Source organism: Larus michahellis, chromosome Z, assembly GCF_964199755.1.
Source record: "Larus michahellis chromosome Z, bLarMic1.1, whole genome shotgun sequence".
Taxonomy (NCBI): domain Eukaryota; kingdom Metazoa; phylum Chordata; class Aves; order Charadriiformes; family Laridae; genus Larus; species Larus michahellis.
The window spans coordinates 15,395,519-15,421,630 of NC_133930.1; the positions used below are offsets into that span (position 1 = coordinate 15,395,519).

The 26,112-nt window shown below is 40.1% G+C and overlaps 1 protein-coding gene across 6 annotated transcripts in view; it reads right to left on the reverse strand.

Moving 5' to 3' along the window:
* Positions 1 to 26,080, reverse strand: part of FYB1 (FYN binding protein 1) — a 65,106-nt gene extending 39,026 nt beyond the window's left edge. For 4 of the 6 annotated variants that reach the window (XM_074570290.1, XM_074570289.1, XM_074570287.1 and 1 more), the window contains exons 1-2: positions 25,978 to 26,080; positions 651 to 1,797 (exon numbers count right to left, since the gene is read on the reverse strand). In XM_074570290.1, the coding sequence (XP_074426391.1) occupies positions 651 to 1,797; positions 25,978 to 25,980 (1,150 nt within the window). In that variant the 5' untranslated portion in view covers positions 25,981 to 26,080. Of the gene's footprint in view, positions 1 to 650; positions 1,798 to 7,560; positions 7,737 to 25,977 lie in introns of those variants that run through there. The other 2 variants (XM_074570288.1, XM_074570286.1) reach the window with 1 other exon arrangement.
* Between the last annotated feature and the right edge of the window lie 32 nt (positions 26,081 to 26,112).

Genomic DNA, 26,112 nt, shown 5'->3' on the forward strand with positions numbered 1-26,112 from the left:
ACTGAAATCATGCAAACCTAACAGAAAACACTGAGTCCAGGAGATACTTTTGGAGTCTGGATTCAGATCTGGGTGTAAAATCAATGCAGCTCCATGTGGGAACAATCTATTCTGTCATTTTGAACAGCATTCAACTTTCTAAACAAAATTTAAAATACAGCAGCTTATATGGTCACGCTGTCATTATGAAAGGCAAAAATGAAAAAAAAGAAAAAAAAAAGTGTCTTTACTACAGGTTGTGGTATATCATTTTGCTGGACCTCAAGCTGCGCCCAGGAAGTTACTGCTGAGAACAGGACGCACAACATCAACCTCTCATTTATAGGAAGTCAGGACTTAAACGTCTGTTGAGAAAAATACTTAAACTCCCTGACACAAGTTATAGCTACATCTAAGTAGTTTTGAAAAACAAATAAACGCAATACAGAAAGTATTCATCCTACACGTCATCGCTGAGGAAGGGAGAATATAATTTTAATTTCTGTCCTGTACAGAGGAGACACACGCATAGGTTAAAGCTTTAAGGGGTTGTCTGACGCACAAGTTTCTTGTTATTTCTGAACAGAAGAGGGGATTCCACCTGAAATGAATTGGCTGCTTAATGCATAAAAAAGCCAGTACCCAAGAAAGTAAAAACAGAGAGGACTCACTGTCTTTTGGGTTGCTCTTCTGGAACCTTTCCAGGTCCACACTGGGGGGTCTGCTGGGCTTCTGCGGGGGCTGTCCCAGTTTGAACAGTGGGGGCAAGGCTTTTCGCTTGGGGGTTCCTGAGCTCCTGTCCCCATCCTCTTTCTCTTGCGATCCACCTGATGGCCTTCCTGCAGCAAGTGCTGTGTTCGTCTTATGGAATTTAGGAGAAGATGAACCTGATTCTTCCTGGATGATTTTGTTGAGAAATATGTTCTTGGCAGCACTTATTCCCTTTTCTTCAGCCTTTTCATCCATAGTTTTGGAGGTGCTTTGAGGTGAGCCGGACCAGTGGCCAGTAGGCTTCAGAGCCACGTTGGAACAATGACTGCTTGCAGCTTCTGCAGCACAGTTACTATTTTCATCCATTTCCTTTGCTGCTTTAAATGAGCGTATATTTGGTCTAGGGCCTGACAGTCCTTTTTGCAGAAAAACATTTTTATTAGAAGTGTCTTCATTGTGGGAGGCCTCATGGTTTAGAGAAGGTTTCTGTGCAAGAGGTGGTTTAGAGACAGGAGCCTTGGGCTTGTTTTCTTGTGTTGCAGACATGAACTTTTCCTTAGCTCCAGTTACTTTTGAAAATGCTGGTTTTGTCTCATTCTCCTGTGGCGCAAAATTTGAATTTGGTTTTGTTTCCAGAGGATTTTTTTCTTTCTCATGAGAAGCAGAGTTAAGGAACTTGTTCCCTGCAGGTTTTGGATACAGAGGCTTTGGCTCTTCTGTTGCCAAGTCACTGGTTTTGGTGGGAGGTTTAGTGCCTCCAGCTTTTCCATCATTTTCTCTGTTAGTTGCCTGAAGATGAACCCCAAACCTTTGTGCCACTGGTTTCAAATATGGGGGCTTTGGATCCTTCTCTGTTTTATCATCAACTGAAGGCTTGCCTGCCACAGGAGGTTTAGGATGAACAGGTTTGTGAAAGGTACTGGGTCCTGAAGAAGTTGGATCTCCTTGACTTGCAAATTTCTCAAGTGCCGCTTTCCTCGTCTGTAATCCTGTATGGATACGCTGTCCTGGGACTTTGAAGGGTCGACTGATACCAGAAACATCCTCTGTGGGGTTGTTACCCGTGTTAAACTTCGCCATGAGTGACTTCACATCTGTCTTGTCATCCTATAAGCATGAAGAAGAGAAAAAAAAAGAGCAGCAATGAGAAAGTCCCTGTTGCAATGTTCACACATACTGTACTTTAAAGGGTTTCCTGGTCTGAGGCTTGTAGTGCTGCTGATTGGCTGTGGAGATATTGTAGCACATCTTCCTGTAGGGTTAGAGAAGCTGAGCGTTTTGTTATAGCCTTGCAGTGGTTATACAATCTCTTAAAATTTTCAGTGCAGGTGCTGCCTTTAGAGAGTGGTCATGCAGCCCCTTTTGGACACACTACAATTTCTGTTTATTTCTGGAATTAGGAACTGAACACCTACTAAATATAGGAAAATACATAATACTTTAAAATTAATGTATCCTTAAAAATATGAATTGTCCTGTGGTGAGAAGCGTAGACTGTACTAGAACCTGGATTATGTACCAGACTAACATTATTCCTGCCAACTCTTTGGACAACTGCAAGTTCCTTTGTGAAAACAGAAATTCTTCTGGTTTGGGGTGTGTGTGTCAGTTTTTCTTTCCCTTCTCAGCAGTTTTCTTCCCTGCTGCTCCCCCGCCCTCGCTTTGTCCTTGTTTCTCTTCTCCATTTTGTATCTGAAATGTGTGGTTGGAAAATTAAAATATGTGGAGTAAAATAGGAAGAAATGACAACTAATATACGCAGATAGTGTCCAAGACACTTAACTTCTTGGGGTGGGTGAAGGGTGTAAAGTTGAACAATTCCGAGTGGATAAAACCCAGCTTCATTTGCAAATGTTCTAATTCCTCGGCCCTGTTCAATACCTTTCTGGACCAGCCTTGAATATGAACTGAGAGCAAAGCTCAATACATTTAATTCAATATCATTAGAACACAGCACAGTGAAGGCTGGGGGCAAAGGAGAGTGAGCTTGTCCTGCTGCACTGGGCTGGGGCCACCTTTGAGTTCCAAGAGCCCTCTGCAGCAGGGAGTCCTTTCCCAGCCAACAGCGACAGCAGGTGTGCAGCTACAGCTGATACACTTGTGTATCTGAATCACAACTTGTTTAAGTGGGATCTGATTTACGTGAGGAAGTTAAAATGTAAGACTAATGGTATAAAGCAGGGGTGTTATAACTAAGAAGGGCTCTGAATCATTTGTTTGGAAACAAAGGAGTATCACTACAAAGCACATTAAATAGGGGTCTGGAAAAAAAATTTAGAAAGAGTTTGAAGAATGAACTGTGTCTTCAGTCAGTACAGTTCAGTGGGTGTTCAGTAAATTTTTTTACTTCATTAACAAGAGCTTCTAAATTGAGGTTTTGCTCCTTTTGCCTTCCGTTTGATTGTGTATCACATTACATGCCTGTTATGTTGGAATAGTTTTACCTGTGACTTCTGCAACTTAAAGTTAACTTCCCTCGTCTTCCCGTGTCACCAAGAAATTCAGTCTTTCAAAACTGTTTGTATTATACTGCAAAGTTACTTACAATAAATGCAGCCAAAACAAGATAGACATACATGAAGCTTATCCCCAAAGCACCATATTGTTATCTCTTTTGCACATGTAGGGAAGGGAGGAAGTAGACATTTACTATGGAGATTATCAGGTTTAAGCCATCTACTGCTGGTTGATGCATACGCATTCACACACACACGCAATTACACTGCAGAGATACGTATTATGTATCACTAATCATTCAAGATTTCTCCCACAATACCTCACAAAGCACTGATTTTACCCACTTGAACAGAAAGTTTAACTAATTGCAATGCCAGACAGAATAACAAAGCCTTTTGTTTCTGATCTCTTTTGACTTTGTACTAATGCATGTTTTTTTTTAACCTTCTGTAACAAAACCTAAACCATCAGAGATACTATAACTTTACCTCAGTGCCTCAAGTCTTCAGAACGTATAATTTACAATCTGATGAGCTGCTTGGCCAACTCAGTGGCTCATTTCTTTTGAAAGTTATAATCTGAAAGGTCCCTTCCAACTTAGACACTACTATGATTCTATGAATAAATTGATTCTTCTGCTAACTTTTCGATTTGAAATTTAAGAAAACATACTTCGTCAAGCTGCAATAATGTGAATGTTCTGGACAAGAGACATCCAGCATATAGACCTTTTGTAAACTGGAAATAAAATTTTCTTATTATGATGTATCATTTCTGAGAAGTTTTCTACATCTTTACAATAGCAAGATCAATGACATTCACACATGGTTTGAAATGCACTGAACCATTCACCACTGCCACGTTAGGACTGCCAATGGATTTCTTTTAATAAATTTCTTCCCAGTACTGTGAACAAACCTTGCCTTAGTCATCTAGATTTACAAGCTCTTCAAGAGAGCTTGTGGAAGGGTTTACAATCAGCAATGTAGCCGCTCTCATTTACTTACAGTGAGTTGTAAGTGGTAAAGGTAATACTAAGAATCAGAAGACAGTAAGAAATCTTTCTTCTTCTCTTTAATGTACGTCACCAGTTCCTGCTTTCGTAAACTATGTTATTCTAGAAGCCATATTGTGGATTCTAATGCACAACCTGTCTGGCCAGGTGGACAGATGGGGAACTGGGGAAAAGAATCTTTTATTTGTGGCCCTGCTCATAGAGTAATCCTCACAGTTTCTGTTTTTCTCTTCACAGAACCGACAGCAGTTACCTATTCCATTAGCACATACAATAGGTTGTAAATTATGAAATGGGAACTTGAAAAGATTCTGAAGTGAGATTAAGTTCACCCTACCCTTCCTCTCTAAAGGGCAAAGTGGCCGTGGGACAGAGGAGTCTCATTCAAGAAGTACTTGGGTTATTTTCTGAACTTTTCCTTTCTGCTCTATTGGGAAACTCAAGGCAAAATATTTTGTCTTTTCAGCTTCTGATTTGAACTGGAAGCAGCACATAAGGTGCACAGTAACATTTGCTTTGATATGACATGGTTGCATTATTCAAATATGTTTGCTCAAATCTAGAACAATACCTAGGTTTTAGTTCCTATGCCACAGATTCATCAAGATTGGTAGATGCAGTACTTTCCCACCCTCCCACTGCCTTCAACAGAGGCTTACACAGATACCAAGATACACTTGTACAGAATTCTTCCACAACTAGATCTTAATTACATCTCAGTGTTGCAATTCTCTGTTATTTACAATATAACTGCACATTTCTGTACAGAAGTACAATGTAATGAGAATGGAAGAAATATAAAAGTTCTAACTGTATTCTTCCTGAACGTACTGTGAATATTTCAGTCTCAACTAGCAGACTGATAAAAAACTTTTTTTTTTTTTAGCATAAGTATGCTCTTATTAATTACTTTTCAGTCTTGGTGAAGCCAAAAGATCATTTCATTTCAGCTTCCCCTTGTGGTTACTCTTTCTTCAAATGGCAGCACTGTATCAATGAAAGGAAGAGCAGATATGTGTGCATACGATCCTTAGATAAGAAAATATATAACTGTTGACTGTACAAGGAATTGTGCAATTCTTCAAAATACATGCAGATCTGATTTATAAAGGAAAAAACCCTATCTTTTCACTTCTCACCTGTAACTTTTTCTTTTTTATTCCCAAGTGACAGAGTCTAAACAATCCTTTTAAAAACTCATTATCTTTTAGCAGAATCAGATCTTGATGAGTTTGCTAGAAAGTAATGAAATAAAGATTGTAAAGCTCTCCCTTCGAGAAGAAAAGTGTGTATACTCATGACTTCTGTGACAGTGAAATAACCAAAGAAGCACGTAACCACTAAGGGAATCGAGCACTAACCTATGGACAGGATATAAGGAATAGGGAACTGGACAGAAAATGCAAGGAAAATGACATATGAAAGTTGTAGAAAAATACAGATCTGAAATTTTTTTGGCAACTTTATAATGGCCTGATTTAACTTCTACTGAAGTTAATGTATTTGAGAGAGTTTAGCTGCTTGCACAAGATGCTAGTGCCATTCTGAATTCATGATAAGTTATTGCTTGGCTATTTCCTTTTCCAGACAGAGAGACTTCAGAATTATCATTATGCAACTTTGTTGTTTCTGGTTGCTTTTCTTCCCCTTGAGTCCAGTTATTATTACGAGTTAAAGAAGACTCCCTTTAATAGTGAGTGCAGCATTTTGAAAGTGGAGTTAAGATGTTGCAATACCTGTGAATGTAGGTAGTGGAAGTATGAAAAGAAGGCAGAAGGACAGTGTCCGCCCAAAGAAAAAGACTTGCTAATACAATGGTTGGCATACAAGAGAAATGAGACCTCATCAGATACTGAAAAATAAAGAGGCAGGCTATCCTGCTGCCTGGTTTTTGGGTTTTGTTTTTTTTTTTTTTTTTTTTTTTGAAAGGCAGATCTCTAGGATGGAGAGGATAGACAGAAACCTAAGGAATTCCCTGGTGAAAGGCTGACAACCTCTGTGTTATCCCAGAGCATCTTTTCAAGCATCTCTTTAACACCAATATGACAAAACGAGCATACTCATGAGGACGTGCAGTTGTCAAAATTAGACATGACACTGCTTCAGCCTGATCGCACTGTATTGTGTCTTTTTTGTTGCATATTCCTCTACACCTTTTTTGTCCCTCTCTTATCGCTTTTTCTCATCTTTTACCTAATAATAAGACCGACTATTTCATATTGCAGGAACATAAGAGGACAATATGGTTCATCCACTTCAGGTCACTTTGAGACCAGGACTAGTGAAGGCACAGGGCTTGACCAGAACAGCCAGATGACATCCCAGCGTGGTCCCAAACTATTCCTGTCAGAGCCTATGCATGAGGCCAAGGTGTCTAACCATGTATGGTCCTCTCTTCATCCTATGTCCTGATAAGTTCAACACAAAGTTTCACTTTTATTTTCTTGCTTCTCTTTGGTACATGTCTATGTCAAAAATCAGAAAAACTATCAACCATTGGCAACTCAGTCTTCAACAACAGAAGCCTGGCAGCTTTAATTTTCCACCAAGAACTTCCATCCAATAAAAAACAGACTAACTAATATCCCTTTCTGAAAAAGAATTGTTTGTTGTTTTTTTTTTTAACATGGCTTTATATAAGCACAGAGTTTCATGATACTTAACAATTTGGGATTTTAAAATTATTTTTCTCATATGCTAATCAACAGTTTTCAGAATAATGTAAATTTTCTTTTGAGTTTGCCCAGAAATGAAACAGACAGATCCCTCTTCACTCAGAACCCTATTTATATATAGTGTGTACAGGGACTGTCTTATGAACGTTTTTGATTTTACTCTGGTGATTCCACTAAAGCTAATGTAACATCTCCGACTCTCAAGGAAGAAAAACTTGAGTTCCTGCCACTGAAAAGTTCCTACCCTTATTTCTAGAATTTCAAGACCCCATATGATTTTAAAGGAAATTTTGTGCAGTACCATTCTGACTCCCCGCTGCGAAGAAAAATATTTTCCATGGCCATGACAAACAAAGTACATACACTGACATCTCAATCCAGATTGTTATATATTAAAAAATACCCCACCCACAAATCAACCACCCCAAAATAATGCTAGAAAATAATACTAGAAAATAATTGCCTTTAAGTTTTTAAGATTTAAAATGCAAGGCTAACTTAAATTAGGACTGCTTTTAGTAAAATTCCACGGAACCAAACACAAAACACTGAGAGAGAAAAGTCCATTTCATCACCTTGGTGTCTTTTCAGCTCCATAACTTAAGTAAAATATACAATTAAAATTTCCAGTTGTATGAAGTTATATGTAATACCTTGTGCTGATTCTATTTCTGCTGGAACTTTGCATGTTTATTTCTAAGACAAACACATACAAAAATTTACCTGGACTCCCCAAAGCTCTCCAATATTTTGATACAGGCAGAAAAACTGTCTCCCTCAATGAGACAATCCACGGGTGTATCACCTTAACAGCCTGGTCTATTTGCTAAGAGGAGTTCTGCTTCTCAGCAAGGGTTTGCATAAGAATGCTGCTTGTGGGTTTCATTATCATGATCAGTAGAGAAAACTGCTCTCCTCAGGATATTAGGCAAGAAGTGGTGGGGGAAAAGGGAACTAAATGCGTTCCGACTGTTTGGCTGCTGTCATGCGCAGTATTTACCATGTGATATCTAAAAGTATTGCTTTTACCCTATATTGTGGAGTCCTGTGAAGCTATATTGGTGCATAAAAGCTTGAGTCTTTACAGAATAATAGCTAATCAAACGTGTGTGGTAATTACAAGTGTAGACAAGAGTGGACCAACCTTTTGCGCCATCAAGTCTAGTCCCCTGCTACCATCAAGAACCACTGCATACATTCCCACTCATCAGCTGTCAGCTAACATCTTGGCTTGCTCCCACCTTTACCAGCAGGATCTCAAGAGATTTGCTGATCAGTTGTTTAAAGCTTTTGCTATGTGGAAATATTTTTTTAAAATAACTATAATCATACATTTCTTTTGCCCTTCTGCCTGTGAGTTCATTACAGAAATCAAAGACTTTGAAAGATGGTACAGGGTAGGAAAACCGATATTGAGAAAACAAGCTTCACAAGAAATTCTAAACCTGTATTTGTGCTGAAGGTAAACCATGAAGGCGGAACCGTCTACTAAACACAGCTCAGTGAAGTTGCTGGAGCTCTGGATGGGGACGAGATTCCAGAATAAAAATTGTGTGTCTTTGAGCTTCATGCAAGGTTGTTTGACTCTTCCTCATTGTCTATCACTTCTCCTTCTGCACAACTTTCTTCATATTTTTCGAAACATTTTTGGGTGTCAAAATAAAGCATTGGAGGTGCGTGATACTTCCAGCCGAATTTTACAAAAGCTTGTATCTTAGCTAGTTCAGAAGCTTAGTAGAGTGCTGGATGGATCTTTTTTGAGTTAAAAACACTGCCACATGCTTTATATTTGCCACTTGCCAATGGTAACTTTTTTTTTTTGTTTTACATAACACTGCTTTTTTTTTTAGTGGAAGAAATGCAGTTTTTTTATGCTATTCTGCTAAACACTGATTTATTTATAAAATCATGTTTATTTGTGAAAATAAGCAATCATCACTGATGGTGAAGCATTTATTATTAATATTAAGGCAGATTAGACTTTATGACTGTTGCTATTTTATCTGGCAGTCTCTATGACTGTTTTGAGGTGCTAACTGTAGCAATGTAGTCATTTTGCAGGGGAAAACAACACTGCAAGTGTTTGTGCACAGTATCAGAGCTAACAAATCATGCAATGATCAAAGAACGACCTCATCTTTGCAACTCGGAATGCTAGACAGTTCCTGTCATCTTCTCTTTCATCCAATACACAGAAATAAATATATCCCTAACTGATAGAATGCTGCTGAGAATATAAATTGCAACAAACACAATGAAAATAACCATTTATGCTGTGAAATTGCTGTGAAAGTTGCCCATCTGCAATGCCTATCATATGCTTCATTTTACACGTGCAGGTGCAACAGCTTCCTGGGTCATCTTTGTTTCTCCACTTATTTCTGAGAAGGGTGTTTGTGAGTGATTGGGGGAATTAGCTATTTTTAGGTGAATAAAGAATCTGAAGGAATTAATATTTTAAGGAACAGGGCCCGCAAGCCTGAAAGCAGCTTATAGATATTTTGCCTTTTTTATTTTTCAGAAAAACAACAGCAGCAGCAACAAAATCACAAGATTATATTCAAACAAGACAAGAACATCAGTAATGATAATGACTTCTTACACAAAAACATGCCATTCCAGACTCTGTATAGGCCAAAACCAGCATCTAAATCCCACCATAGCAAAGGTGTGATACTGTTCCCATGTGTAACTTTTATGACTGCAGCCTTTAAGTATTTTTTTTTTATCAGAATCAGAGCCTTTATTCAACTTTCTGTTTCCATGAACCTTTGGAAAAAGTGTCTGCTTAGGAATTAAATTTGTCAAAAATAGAGGAAAGAAAAAAGGGGAGAAAACGACCCTCCCTGAGTTTCTCTGCTATAGGTGCTAGTCCATCTTTTTAAGGTATCTTTCATCTACTGATGTTGTTCTGTGCTCTGAAATGGTTTGAAAGGTCAGGCACTCCCATCTGAACACCTCTGGCTTTCCAATTCAATGGTCACAAAGAATATCATAGTCAGGATCTTGATACCTCCACTGCTATGTCAGTACTATTGTTGAAGTGACACGATACAAAATAAAAATGTCTTTTTTTCTTTCCATGTTGTTTTTAACCTACTTTGTTTCACTGATCTTAGTCTATTACAGGATCCCAAAACAGGCGAGACAGCATGACAGAATGGCTCGGGCAGGTAATCCTTAAACCATGTATATGTAGGGGGAAAAAAATAGTGCACAGGAGAGCATCTTCAGACAGGTGCATTAATATCTTTAAAGCAAGTTTGACAATCTCCTTCCTAAATCAGAATAGTGTTGCTCTGTTTATGTGTAACATACCACACATGGAGTTGTGTTCCATATATGGAGTGCTCAGCAACAGAAAGTCAACGTTAGACCGGTTTTTCACTGAGACTTCCTGCCTCCTCCTCACTCTCATAGGACGTTTGCCTCCTAGTGGCAGACTAGGAGCAGCAGCAGAAATGATGTATTTTGCCGTTGATAATCTCTTTGTATGTATTTACGCAATCTGATCTTGTGCTGCTCCTGGGGGATAACATTTCAAGTACGTGAACCCTGTCAGAGGGCAAGGAAAAGACTTAGCAGTTCTGCTTAGCAATTCTGCAGAGTCAGGCTCTGGGGAAAAGTGCCACCCCACCACCACAGCGATCCTGTTACAGCATAACTTTGGAAAATATCTGGTTTTCAGTAGAAACTTGATATTCCTGAACACTGGCAGGAGCTTCTGCCAGTACTGTCTACAACTACCTGAAAGGAGGGTGTAGAGAGGTGGGGGTCAGTTTCTTCTGAAACAAGCAATAGGACAAGAGGAAATGGCCTGAAGTTGCACAAGGGGAGGTTTAGACTGGATATTAGGAAAAATTTTTACACTGAAAGGGTTATCAAGCATTGGAACAGGCTGCCCAGGGAAGTTGGTTGAGGCACCATCCCTGGAGTTATTTAAAAGATGGGTAGACACAGTGCTTAGACATATAGTTTTTGTCAGAGTTAGGTTGATGGTTGAACTAGATGATCTGAAAGGTCCCTTCCAACCTAGGCACTTCTATGATTCTATGCTATGAGAATGAACGTTTCTTGTAGTGTCAGCCTATGTTATCTTAGTGTCTGCAGACAGGGCTAGACTTCCTGAAAAATGTGCTGTTGCATTTCCATCGGGTTGCCATTTGAAGGTGGTTTTAGTATTTCTGACAGAATTTGATGTGGTCATGAGCGAATTAGCAGGATTCTCTTGTGTTTATGTGCACAGTCATGCTTACAGGAGCAACTGGGCTTTACGGATGCTCTTTGTGGACACACACTACACAGGATTCCTTGAAAGCTCCTCAGTCCATGCTGTGGCTCTTTTAAATTGTCATAATTCAATCCCTATAATCTTATACCCGTTAACTATTATTACTGTATTTATATTTGTCTGAATAAGGAGTACAGAAATCTGTTTCCACTATTTATATTTTTCTATATTAGAGAAAAGTTAAAATGACAAATTCAAGAAAGAAGTCAAATGAGGCTGGCAGAGTCTTCCTACCCTGACTGTGCTTTGTGAAGGACATTTTTCTGTCATGGAGGAAAGCTCAGCATAGTCCAGAGCATCACAGTCAGGTGTATGTTAAGCTCCTCGTTTTCTGCTTGTGTGTATGGACTGTAATAAATCACTCCTTCCAGAGCATGGTCCTTCCTGTGTACATCTAAAGCTGAGGCAAAGGCCATACAAAACAATCTTACATGCAAAAAGCGAAAAGACTTTCTTTTTTGTGACTTGACCTTAGAAGCACTGTGTTGGCTCAAATCTTAAGCAATTCTTCTTTGAATACAAAGCTTGTGTTCAGGTATTAACTGTCATATTCCCACAAATTACTCACCTCCACCGCCCTGCACTCCCTCCCCCATGCTCTGTCCCCGGGGTGTCCCTCAGTGCCCCCGCTGTGTCACCGGCTCTGCCCTTCCCATTTTGCTGCAAAGCTCACTCATGCAGGGGGCTCAGATTAAGTGGCTTTTGAATTAGGCTTTTTTTTCGCCCAGCAAACGGTGTGGGTTTTGCTGATGTCGGTGCTCCTGGGTTCAGCAGCAGGAGCTGATGGGGAATTGAAAGCAGTGTAGTGGCAGAAAATGCTCCAGATGGACCAAATGTGAACGCCAGGCCTTCACTAAACCCTCCACAGGCACCAGAAAACCCTCCTGAAAGTTCAGATCTCACCATAGTGGTAAAGAGCCCTGATGCACACAGACAGAGCCCTGTGAAGCATGGGCTGAGAGGACTCACAGAGCACCATCACCCCTCACGTCCCACAGCTTGTACCTCATTAAGGGCCACAGCTAATCACCAGTGGTAGCTTGATGAGATGATTTGATGAGCTAAATCACAGGTGATGTGCATGTAGCTGTCACAGCTGAGTTTGCAGGAGCGTCCTGGCCTGAGGTAATGGGGTTGTGTAGAGGACCTGGTGGGCATCTTGGTAAGGCAGGCAGTCTGTCAGTCTGTCTGTCTAGGAAGTTTCTAGAAGCTGTGCATGGGTGAAAATCAGTAGAGACTGGGGTGAGAGGGAGGATGGAGGAGCATGGGAGGGTGAATGGGAGCTGGGCACAAGCAATTGTGTGGGGAAAGGAGCTCTGGCAGCGGGGGAGTGTGGGTATCCTTTTGCCTGTCCTCATGATGTTGTTCTCCCTCAGCCCTGCTCCCCCGTGTCCCTCGGCAGTGGCCGTGTCTGTGTCCTGCCTTCCTCACCATCAGCCCATGGGGCCCTGACTCACTCTGTGCTTCCCTGCTGGGGCTCAGCCTGTCATGGAGGGACCCAGGGCTGGCTGGAGCCAGTGCAAGCCTGAGAGCAAGGGGGCAGCCATCTTAGCAGCTGCTGTCACCAGGGAGAGCAGGGGAGAAGAGAGGGAGCCTGCACTGGGGGAAGGGGAGACTGGGTGGGAAGAGAGTGAGGAAACAGCTTTCTCAAGGAAGAAGTCGCTTCAGTTACCTCTCCTTATACCCTTGTGTAAATAGTTGGGCAGGGGATTATCCACTGGCTGGGCTTCCCCCTCGGCATCCCCCCAGCTGCGGATACTAGGAGGAAGTGGAAAAGCAAGAGGAACAGACAGCTTTAGCAAAACACCCCTGACTTCCCTTTCTCCACAACACATTCTTCTCTGCCTGGGAGGCAAAAAATTGTGCAAGAACATGCAAATACCTTGACAGGAATTGTGCAAACCCTGTGGCAGGGAGAGAGGGATCTCTCTGGACACCCCATGCTTTCACACTCAAACTTAACAACCTCCTTTCCTGCCCTCTCGTATGTTAAACCCCCAGCAGCTCTTCGGTTCTCATCTGTTTTTAGTTCAGAGAAGCAAAAAATAAACTGATATTTCCTAAAAAGTGTCCTAGCTCCAGGCAAGGTCCTGCTCTCACTCTTTGCCCTTCTGCACAAGCTTATGGGGGCACAGAGCTCTGGCAGCTAATGTTTGTGCCTCTTCAGGTATCATATAGCTCTGTTATCATGAGCTTTCTCTGGGAAGTGGGTAGCAAAGGGCCTTTACCTTTCAAAATCTCCTCCTTAAACCTCTGAAGAAAAGGTTTCAGGTGAGAGCCATTTAGGCTCTGTTAATGTCCTATGATTTCTTTCGAAGAGCTCTTCAGTCTTTTCCTTTTAATAAGTTGAAGATCAGACCTACATTTGGTAGCTACTGCCTGAATCATACCAGAGGTGATCAGGCTGCTTTTGCTTTAAAAAGATGTTTGCTTAGAAGAAATAATAAATTCAAAACCAGATTTTCATGGTCCATTTTGCTAAGTCAAGCAATCCCTGATGAAGTTAAGACAAAAATGAATTTTAATGAAATGCAATTGTCATCTTTCTGTACTTTATATGCTCTCAAGAAAATATCTGTCATGGGTAGGGCTCAATTTGAAAACATCTGAAACAGAGAAAATGAAGGCTCAAGGTAAATTCTCAGTTGCCATGAATCTTTCACCATTCTGACCCTGCATCCTTTCACAGTGTGTGTGTGATAATTAGTATTATTTAGTATAATTGCAGCTAATAATTTTAGAGTCTCTTCTCATGGTCTTGAATTTTAACTTTTTAGTTAAAATATATGCTGTATTACAATTATTTTTATATTCTAAAACACGAAGGGGGAAAGGCCAAATTAAAAAAAAAAAAATCAGCGCTTTACAGTTTAACCTGATTTATAGAGTAGAAATTTTATCTATGTTGTAATACCACCTTCTTGGCTTATTTTGCCAAGTCAGTTTTCCCAGGCAGTCACACAGCTAAGGAGTATGTATTTTTGTCTGTATATCATTAGCAGGTTTCAGAAAATAGATAATTACTTTCTCATGCAAGTCTTGTTGACTCTCGGAAGAGCTGGATAGGGAAGGAAAACTCTCTTCTTTCCAGGCTGGAGCTCCTTTGCTTTTGCTCTTGTGCTAGGAATAATACAAGTGCACCAAACACCATATTCACCTGGGTGAGGCACCATGTAACACTGAGATCTCTGATATCATTCTGTAATGTCTCTTTTTTTAACTAATATACTGCTTTGCACTGGGGGGTGTTTACAAAAATCTCTACTATGTCCTTAACCTTTTAATGGCAAACTTCTCAACAGATGAGAAATGTATACAACATGAACTAATTTTAGCAAGGCTTCACAATTTCAAGTACAATTAATACAGATTCAGATATTTGTGTCTATCTCCTACAAAGTTTTTTCAGTTTCTTGCTCTTTGCATTCAGAAATCGAAAAATACTGCTGATTCTAGTAGATCCAGCTAATTTGCAAAGGCCAGAAAGGGAAAGATGCTAAGCATTTTCATGCATTTTGTCCTTCAAAAGCATTTGATGACCTCTCTGTAGATTCTCTGCTCTCACAGTTCATAAGCAGTGCAAACACACACAGAGCAGGTGATGAAAAGTGATGTGTGCTATTAGCAGTTTGTGAACTACTTCAAAATGAGATCCATCACTGAGGGTTGGACCAGATGATCTTCTGAGGTCCCTTCCAACATGGCCTGTTCTATGATTCTGTGATAGCAGCGACTCTCGGTTTTGTTTGCAGTTGGTTCTGTTGGAATGCTTCCTCCTCCACACCTGAACTGCAGGATAAAGTGCCTCCATGCAAGTAATTAGCGTGCTTATCACTTGGCTGAAGAGAACCTTCACACAGGCAGTTACTGCCCACCAGCTGATCAGCCATTATTTGCTGGACTCTGTGGATGGACCACCAGCTCCCTGTTTCTTGGTCTGCTCCATGAGTTCAGTCAGTGCAGAGATTCTGAGAGCTGGCTGAGAGTGCAGGATTGAGGTCAAAGCAGTGAAACAGGAGTCTGTGACAGGATGCAGTAAAGTTTTTTTGGGTAGACATAAAGCTGTGTTTTAACGAGGTAGGGAACAGATTGGGATCCCAGTTTGTGTGTGGTGTCAGGTGGGAGGATGAGGATGTAAAATAAGGGTCTGGATTGTGGAAGAGAAAATCTATGATAGAAGAGTGGGGGCAGGAAGACAAGGGCACATTTCACGTCCAGCTGCTGCCACTGTGCAAACAGTTTAGGAATCCCCCATGTAGGCCTGACATGCATTCTTTCTTGCTGCAGACCCATTCTACTTATTTATAAATCATCGTTCACCCGTTTGCCACACATCTATGCACCATTTCTGCAGCTCCTCCTGTAAGTCAACAGTTTAACCACATCGGTGGAAAATTCACAATAGAAAAAATGAGCCTATGCTGTCATGGTGTTCAGGCACTCCAACTGGTTGTACATTCTGAGAAAGTAATACATTCTCAGTGTTGATATGGAGCATGGGACACCTAAAAATTACAATTTAAAAATATTTCCCTAAAAGGCTAGAAGCATGCGTAACGACCTGTACTATTTTTCACTGCAGTATATAAAGGTGCCTCACCCACCTCCCCTCAGGTTTGCTTCTATGGAACTTGAAGTCTGTTCTCTATCATGTGCCATTGAAAAAATACAGATTAACAATACTCAAGGGAAGGAAAGAAAATGAGAGAAAAGAAAAGGGACTGGGGCATGGGAGAGGTCATCCAGATTATTTCACTGGTTGAGGTTACAGGGCACAGCATTTGTACCATCAATACAAAGAAACGCAGGATTAGAGTAACTGTGTTAGAGGAGTGGTTGGGTGAGGAGTCCCTAAACTGCTGTTGCAGTGGAGGAAAAGGAAGGTAGGAACACACCCTTTGAACATATCTTTGGGACAGCTTGGCTGGTTAGAGTGGAACAGGCAACATAGAAACATAGAGTAATTTCTGTGCTACACATGGGCAGAATCTTTCTTGTTCCCACCTTCTAACCACTGCCACACTGCAAGGTCTCCCATATGAACCTTTTGTTCTTTTTTTATACTTTTCTTCCTGGACAATCTGACCAGTCGCAGAACTGGTCAAACATCAAAATCGCTTTCATGTAAGCAATCTCACATTCTTTAGTGTGAATTTTCTTGTGTGAGCAACACATTTGCAAGGATTGTCAGACATGAAATCAGGCATCTGGAAAAATGTTCAATCCAGAATATTAAAGTTTAATTAAAAATAAACGCAGCCCTTTATATGATTTCTTAGTTTAGTACAATTCCTGAGATCAGTAACAAAGACAATGATGTGGCCTCAATAAAAACAAAGAGCATGCTCCCACAGCATAAACATTTCAAAACACAAAATAACTTCAGAAGTGTTCCCATGGGAGTCTTAATCAAAGACAATGACGTTTAAAAATGAAAACCCAGTTTAATCCAAACATCTTTAAAAAGAATGTTTCAACAAAAATTTTCCTAAGCTCTTCTGTCTAGGATCTGCATAATGCCTAACATCCTTTCTATGGCCTGATCCTTTAGGACTTTTAAAAAAGTTTATTTTGACTTATCAACAAATTTTGATCCCTGATCCCGTACCAGGTGATATCAGGTTGGTCACAAAGCCTGTTGGCTTTAAAGTAACTGGTTAAACTGTGATATAAACCCATAAACAAAAGAAATTAAAAGTTAGGTTAAATAAGAATGCATTCATCTGTGTCTCTGACAATCACAGCAGAAAACCAGGATCAGTTTCCCAACTGCTGAGAGTCCTTTTGTAAAGTCAGCTTAGGCAGAGATGTACACAAGCCCCGTATTCTGAAGCCTTGCTGGTACACGCAGAGTTTCTTCTTTCAAAAAGAATACTTCTTCCTTCCTGCCCTACTCTCCTGTCTTTTGCCAAGACTCATTTTTCTCTGCTAACTTCACTTTTCCTCCTTTTATCCCATACTTGGAATAAGACACCTGGGAAACCTGAGAGGTAAGTGGGCCATGCATCCCCTTTGCCATCATACACCTGCCCTACTGCCAGATGGATCTCACACTTCAGCTACTGCGCAGAAGGGAACCCTAATTCATGCAGCACTTTCTCTATACAACTACTGTGTGCGTATGTTTTCCATGGTGTCATTCCCGGGTGCTTGCACAACAGTGACCTCTAATGGAGGAGCCACTCCCATTACAAATCATAGCCTTGGAGCATAATTTAGATAGGGAGGGACCTCTGGAAGTCATCTTGTCCAACTGTCTGCTCAGAGCAGGGCCAACATCCCTAGATTGCTCAGAGCATTCTTCAGTTGGGTTTTGACTATTTGGATTGTGGTTGTTGCTGTTATGTGTGCTCAGTGCCTGCCTGCTGCCTTGCCTAAAAGGCAGAGAAGTTAAAGCTGGTTTCTTAACTTTATTAATGCAAATTCAGTTACTTACCCAGCCTATTATTTGCAGGCACTTGCATCTGCTGTTTATAGGGTATGTACGAATGAGAAGGGGAGATTTAACAGGGTCTCTCAATTTTGCTGTCTCCTCACAGAGGCTTCAGGCCATGACAGATTAAGGAGGCATCATATACCAGCCTTTCTGCTCCAAGGGCTAAAGTGTATGGGGAAAATAAAATTTTCCATTTTGTTGTTGTACAGGGTCATACTGCCATATTTGTTGCTAAATTGAAAGGTAAGGCCAATCTGCTGGGTCGGCATCCATTAAAGAATGGGCCATTGAGTAGATCATCAATGGCACAGGATACTTTTATTGTGGGAAACAGGACAGCTACTGACTGTGGTGGGTAGAAGAGTAGCAGGAAGAAGAAAGGCAGCAGTAGTTGGCTAAGGGAGGTCCATGTATTGACTGTTTGTTCTTATGGGCTAGTGCATAAATTTGAGTCCTAGCAACTGCTCTTAGAGGCTGAAGAAAAGAGATTTGATTGAAAACTCATGTCATGTAAGCAAACATTCCGATCAATGGAAACTTAGTGGTGGAATAATGAATGAATTAGAGACTGAGGCCCAAAAAGGATCAAGTGGGACCAGTCGTAGAGACAGGACCACTGGGGGATAAACTGCAGGACCTGTAAACACTTTACGACATAAAAAGGGATTGTCAAAAGGATTTGGAAAATAGTTAAAAAAATTACTAAGGGATGGAGCAGGTCCATGGTTTTGGCTAAATTGTTGTTTTGAGAGGCTTTATACAGGAGCAGTAAGTGAGAGCCTGGGGACATGATTTCCAAATATTTTTCTTCTCTGAGGAGAATAAGAAAACCAATCTCCCTATGATTCATCTTTAGAATCAAAATGGAGATGCCCTCAGAGGTTTAGGGAAGGGTCATGGTATTGTAGAGGTTGTGACACTTCTCCAAAAACTTTGTTACACAAGTGACTAATGGGAAGAAAACCTGTTAGAGATGCGACAGCAGAAGTGAAAGGAGCACCCAGTTATAGTTGCAAATCCAAGTTGAGCAAGATCCTCTGATCCCCACTTTTTCTGTGAAAATGTAAGCACCCCCCAATGGTTAAAAAAAGTATTTTGCCAATATTTATGGATTGAATTTGGCAAATTTCTTATGTATCCAATTTTTAAGGATGTGTGATAAATTGTTCTCATGAATTTTCCACACCTTTCAGTGATGACATGACAAGTTGGGGGCCATTGTTCACAACTTCAGTGCAAGAACATGGGAGAGGCTTTCTTTTTGTACATTCCTGTGTAATTTTTCTGTTCTTAATTTTCTGTGTACTCCCAACTTTTGCATTGAGTGATACTGCTGAAGGCAGCTGCTATTTTGGTTCATTTCAGATTTTTCCTGTTAAGAGTCCTGAACTCTGATGGAGAATTGCTTTTATTCCTTTTTAGTTTGTTGGGTTCTCTTAATTAGAATACAAAACAGTATGAATGTTCTCTTCGTAAGAAAAAATAGCTAAAAAACATGACTTTTTACTGAAATGAACCCATGAATCCCATCAGGTTCTTAATCCCAGACTGTTGATTCAAGTAGAGATGACTTACTGATAAATATTAAAACTTTGTACTTACAACTTACAATAACAACAAAAAAATGCATCTTTAGATATCCTTGTGTTATTTGTCTTAATCAGGAGACATTCACAATATGCTTACATGAGACAGGTCTGGAATAAATGACTAAATAATATCAGTAAAAATATTCAAATAGGAATCTGTTATGAAAAGAAAAAGGATATTAGGGCAAATGTTGCTAATTCCCACCTTTGACTGTGACTGTGGAGAAAGGCAATAGCTTTAAGAAATGGTGACCAAACATATTTTTAAGAAAAGGAACCAAGTTGTGGAAGCTTCCTCTTGAAAGCAAAGTGTTCCAGTGTTTTTTTTTCCAATTCCTTCAAACAACTTTCGTGCTTTTAAAAAAGCAGATATCTTAGCAGCACTGGAGTAAGAGAGCTGTGAGCCCTGCAATAACTTGTGTAACCTATTCTTTGTTAAAGTAGGAGAAGCTGACACATAAAATCCAACATTTTTCATGTTATAGTTCAGGTGGCACAGAGAAAGATGGGGGTAATTTTGTGTCTTAGAGTGAAATAAATAAACATAGTATGTTCTGTTTGAGCTTCAGATTTACATTTGTTTATGAATGTTATTTATCTTTGTCTAATTTACATACTTAACACATTTTCCTATCTTAGCTTCCCCCTGGCCCAGGAACAGGAAAAACACTAAGGGATGAAAGTCGTATGAAGGTTCAGCAAAGGTATAGTTCTGTATTTTAGGAGTCTGTGCAAGTCTGTGTTTTACCCAGGTTGCAAAGTACAGGGGTGGAGAATGCTGGAGTTCATTCCACTCTTAAATAACTCTTAAATAGGCCAAGATGTTGCCTGATTCCTGTCTGAGTGGGCTGAGCACAGACACGGCTGCATGTAGCAAGTCCTGGCTTGCCAGTCAGTTTTCATTAATGACATCATGGGGCTCTCATTCACACATTGCAGTAATATCATGGGGCTCTCAATTGGCAGTAAGACACTGTAGAATAACTAAGATGCCAGAGTTTGGGGCATTCTGGGTGCAGTGCCAATCTAGAAGCATCACTGGGCATTATGTATGCACAGAGCATAACTGTCATTGAGCACTGTGGTCCATTGCTTGCTTATCCTTACCGTCACAATATTTTCCCTGCTGTCTTATACAGTGAGCAGAAAAGCATTTTTGGATTTCATTGGGACAGATGTTCATTTATAACGGTTTTTGAAAGTAGCCTAAAGATCAGGGAGAAAAATTCTCTCTTGGTGTTTCTCTACTTCTTACGCTCCACTTCAGCTTGACAGACAGAAAATATTGCCTGACTCACAATGACAATAGTATCCTGAACTTTGTATTATTTTAGCCCTGCACAAATCAATTTCAAAATCTGCTGTGTTCCTAGTTATACAACACAGTTGGATCTGCTGGTCTTCTGTGCCTATCTGAAGCCCAGTGAGCTCAGTGATCTTTGCAGGAAGGAAGAGGTCCCTTCACACAGGGTTGCTTGTGAGAATGACCCTTCTGAGTGTGGTTAGACCTTCAGCCTGACATATAATCAACTGTCATGTGTTCCTGTGCAGAATCAGTAGGACTCCATTGATACACAAAAGTTGGCTGTAAAATACTACACTGAAAGACAAGGGCTTTCTTTTATTTTTTTTTTGTCTGGTGAAACTAATGGTCTTAAAATGTGTTGTGATGACCTTATATCCTTCATATCCCTGTTTCTGCCCATGCCAGAGGAGAAATAGAGGCATCCCTGTGCTTGGAGAAATGGAGTCCTTTAGTTTTAAAAATGGTCAGGCACTCTTTACTTTCATTTACTTGTACATAGTTTACAGAAAACACAGCCCAAAGTTTGTGAAACCCACAGCTCTTGTGAGAGTTCCCCAAACACCAAACCAAAGGTGATTAATGGGTGATGGTAGAATTTTCCATCTCTGTTTTGATGGTGATTTGCTTTGGGTGAAAGTTGTGAGGATTCTTCAGTTCAGAAAAGGGTAAAGCATCTCTCTAGTCTAGTAATTACAGCACTCACTTAGAAGTGGGTAGAGCCAATTTCAATGCACTGCTCCAAACGCTGCTTAGTTTTTTTTATGACATGACCAGAGATACCTCTTTCCAACATGTCTGCTTTGGTCACTGAACAATTGAACCATTGACATGAAGGTGATGCAGCAGTCCTTTCTAAATGGGCCTGCAAAATCTGATGAGATGGAGAAGATATTACCTCATTTGTGAACCTGATGGAATGAGGCAGAAGCCCTTTTAAATGGGGAATGACGTACTGATGGAATGCTACAATTTTAAAATCTAATGTAGAGCAGAGGCTGCATTAGAACGGCATTCTTAAACACACAAAATTTTACGCTGCTCCTTTTGGAGGTGTTCAAACCCTTGGCTGTCTATCTTATAATGGATTTTTTTTCAGTCTAGGCCTTTCCTGCAATATAAGGGGAAAGACAGAGATTCTTAGAAGCCAGCATCTCAGCTGGGCCACTTAACTTGGGCAAGTGAGTTAGCCCTGGGAAAATATGTAAGAAAAGGCAAGTTCAACTGACTGAAGGCTGATATGCTCTTCCATGCTGTGCTGGATGTAGATGTAGAAACCTCTCCTCTTTAGAAGAATTTCTCCATTCCTTGTGTATCACGAAAATGTTGTCCCAAGTCCTAGTCAATGTTACATCTCCAGTTAATGGAGATTATGATCTGGTATAACTCCTTGTGTATCTCTAAATAGGTTTGCATTCTGCAGTGTGGACATTCCCTTAAGGCATGCAGAGTTAAGTGGCAGATGAATGTCATCTTTGAAAATTCTTCCTAAATGGTGGATCTGTGGCCAGCAGGTCGAGCGAGGTGATTCTGCCCCTCTACTCTGCTCTGGTGAGACCCCACCTGCAGGACTGCATCCAGCACTGGGGTCCTCAGCACAAGAAGGACATGGACCTGTTGGAACAGGTCCAGTGGAAGGCCACGAAGATGATCAGAGGGCTGGAGCACCTATGCTGCGAGGACAGGCTGAGAGAGTTGGGGTTGTTCAGCCTGGAGAAGAGAAGGCTCCAGGCAGACCTTATACCAGCCTTCCAGTGCCTGAAGGGGGCCTACAGGAAGGATGGGGAGGGACTCTTTATGTGGAGGGAGTGTAATGATAGGACACAGGGTAATGGCTTCAAACTGAAAGATTTAGATTGGCTATCAGTAAGAAATTCTTTACTGTGAGGGTGGTGAGGCACCGGAACAGGTTGCCCAGAGAAGCTGTGGATGCCCCATCCCTGGAGGTGTTCAAGACCAGGCTGGATGGGGCTTTGAGCAATCTGGTCTAGTGGGAGGTGTCCCTGGCCGTGCCAAGGGGGTTGGAACTAGATGATCTTTAAGGTCCCTTCCAAGTCGAACCATTCTGTGATTCTATGATTCTGTGATCTAGGTGTCTAAATGATCGGCATAGGTGCTGAAGGAGGCACATTTCAGGACTAGACTAACAGACTTAGTTGACAAGGGCAACATTTAAAATGCTATTAGATAAATTTTACACAAAAACATTGCAGTAACTAATCTTAGCAAGCATATCAAGAAACAAATACCCGTAGCTCTGAGATAACCTTTAATATATTTCTCACTCCTCTCTGTCACTTTATACACCATAATCCTGTGTAAGGATAAGTGCCTTATTCCACTTTTGGCTGTGCATACTTAGGCCCTCTCTTTCAAAAGAATAAGCCAAGGAGGCACTTCCTTCATTAAAGAACAGATGGAGAGGGTTGTGAGTACCTTCCTGGCAGTTAGGAGTATGGGTTTCAGTGTCAGCTCCCAGAATTGCCATATAATGTACCATGTAAAAAGTTGTGAATAGGAAGAAGCTTTTTCTGAACATCCATTAGAGGAGATCATGTCACTAAATGTCCATGTTTTTTGTGTGACAAAAATTTGATCCCAAAGGATTAATGTATTTTGACTATCCTGGAAGAAGAAAAAACCCTTTCCAAGACGAATGCTACAGAAAAAAAGCACTGAGCCCTGACTGAGTTATTTCAGGGCAAGTTACGGTAATGTAGCTGTTCCCCGGGAATTGCCTGCATGGAGACTTTTTGTCTTTAGTCAAATAAGGTGAATGACAGAGTCTGACACAATTTAAATGTGAAGTTAGTAACACTGATGAGGCAACGTGCATGCCTTCCAAACTGAGACACTGGGAAAATATGCTGCACCTCACTTTTTAACTGCTGTTCTAGCTCTATCTGGATGTTACGACTAAATGGATCCCCGCAGTTCTCCTTGTTTTTCTGGGTGTTCTTTAAGTTCTTTTCTTTTCCTTTATTAAAAAAAAAAAAACCAAAACAAAAACCAAACAAACCAAATCAAAACAAACACCAAATGGTAGATCCAAATAGATGAACCAAGTTCCTTGGTTGGCCGTATCTGCATCAGAAGATTTATCTGAATTGTCATGTCTCAAAAGTTCTTTTGCTTGTTATAGTATATCTGAGAATTACCAGTATCACTGCAAGAAGACAGGCATACTAAGAGCTATTTCTATTTCTCTAGGTCAGAAATCAACACAGCTTGTCTTGGCTTGAAGCCAAAGCAAAATGCAGCCTTTTTCCTTTGTGTTCATCAGCTTCAATCTCACATGAAGCTACACGTGCCTAGCAGCTATAATTGTAGTTCTAGTATTTTTTCATCTGATATTGTATCTAGGTGTTTTGGTTTAAACTTGGCTCTGTTATGATGGTCGTAAATGAAATACTGAATTCTATGTTTTGGTCCTCATTTGGATTTTGGGATTCCGCAGATCTAGCTCTGTTCCTTCCATCTCTTCCTGTATGCACTAAAACCAGAGCCGGTCTCGTACAGATTATACCCAATCTCATGTTCAAAACATTCATTGGCTTTTTTAGTACAATTGTCTTCCCAACCATTCCAACCTCTATCTGCTGTAAAAATACCAGAAAACAAACTTCCCTCTATTAGTTGTCACTCCACCTTCTTCAGTTACTTGTTTTTCTCTCCTTCTAAAATTTTTTCCCCTCTTCTCATATTGCTATGATATTAATTTCCACCTGTACAACATCAAAGCAAAGACCAAAGATTGTGATTTGCTTCCTTGGTGAGGGTTCTGGGTTGCCTGTGATGTGAAGATGAAAGCACTCCTTTCCCCATAGTGATATATAACATTGTCAAGGAAATACAGTAAGCGTATGAATTCATGGTTTGCATTACTTTGAATTGTCACTCATATTTGGATTCAGAGAAAACAACCTGGAGCTTTGGAAAGACTTAAACAGAAAAGTGAAACTGATAATTGTTGTTTATTTTCAAACTGCATTGGGCAACAGCAGAAGTTCTGTGTTCAGCAAAAGTTCATGTTCAATGTATTTGCATATTTACATAGTTTCTAAATAAACCCTTTCGTGAAAGCAGAATCATTCTAGAAGAGTATTTGTGTGTTTATCTTGTAAGTTTTAATGTAGATTTTTGCAAATACAAAGGCTCCATGTATATTTGGGCCCCTGAATGACTAACTCAAGTAAAAGAATCTCTGTGGCAACGAGAAATCAGCAGGCAAGGGCTCAACGAGATGCTAGTTTGGTAGAACCTTTGGCCCTATTCAGATCCCGTTCATCCATATGTGAATCCAGAGTAAGTCGAGTGACTTGAATTAAATTATTTGTGTAAACAAAAGTAGTATTTCGCTCTTTAGTACTTTATTCTACACAGTGGGATTACAACAGAAATAAATAGAATAAGAAATATTTGTTTTATATTTTAAATATAAAAAATATTATTTATGTAAACACTTTGAGGCCATTGCTTCAGATTCAGGAAGAATTTGATTGTTGCGTAAAACAGAAGCAAACTCAACTAAAACCCTCCAAACTTTGTGAAGCATCGTTAAATGTGAACGGTGTTCTGCATTCAATCCTATTTCACGTTACCATTTTCCAAGTGCTTCTTGCAATGGGCAAAGTTAGACCTTTTCCCCCATGAAGATATTGAATTCTGTAGTTTGGTTCCTCTCTAAGTTTCATGAGATACCTTTTTTTCCCTTGAAACAGTATCGACGGCTTCAAATGAAGAATACCTCTTTAGTAATACTACTGTCAGGGAAAGATCATTTTATTTGGGCATATGTGCCATGATAAAAGTATACAAGCTACTCCAGGAGTTCAAAATTACTTCCCAGAACACATATGGCCTGAAAAGCTATTCAGATTTCACACTTTTCAACATTTATTTGTAAAATCACTTCTCTTAAAATTATTGATTTGAATTATTAATTAAATACTTATAAAAACCAGACACCTATATGGAGTATGGTATTTTAAGGAAACTGTCTTTTTAAGGAAACAAATTCTACAGATTAGTGAAAAAAACCCAACTACGCTGAAGATTTACACATAAAGGCATAAATCTTCAGTGGAGTTTTTTCCCTTTTTTTTCAGTTACAAAGTACTTCTGAATCAAAATAAGATCGTGCAATTGCATTATGGAAATCTAATTAAAAGTCTTGACCCATTTCCATTTCTTGTTTGGTGTCACATTGACACTTGACTGTGGAATTCCTCTAGATACACAAATTAATTTGTCGTCTTAGCCTTGAAAGAAGCTGTTTTCTCTTCCTTAATTTTGAACGCCTGAATCAGTAAGGCACATACGAACCAGTTCACATGATGAAGGAGCTAAAAAACCTAAAAAGTTTCTTCGTGCCCTCAAAAGCAGGAAGTCAGCTACAAGGAACTGAATTGAAACTATTAGAAATACATGTAAAGTTTTACAGTCACAACCACAGCAGTTTTAGTACTAAATCTTATGTGTCCATGTAATAAAAAGTAAATGAATAGAGCTCTGTACTTACCATAGTTTCAGGCTCTCTGTCTCCACAAGTCTGCTAAAGATTATGAACTGTACTAGAGAGAGTCAAAAATGTTCTTTGTCCTTCACTGTGCACTTCCTTTTTTGAAAGTGTATGTGGTCTGTCCAGCCTTCACAG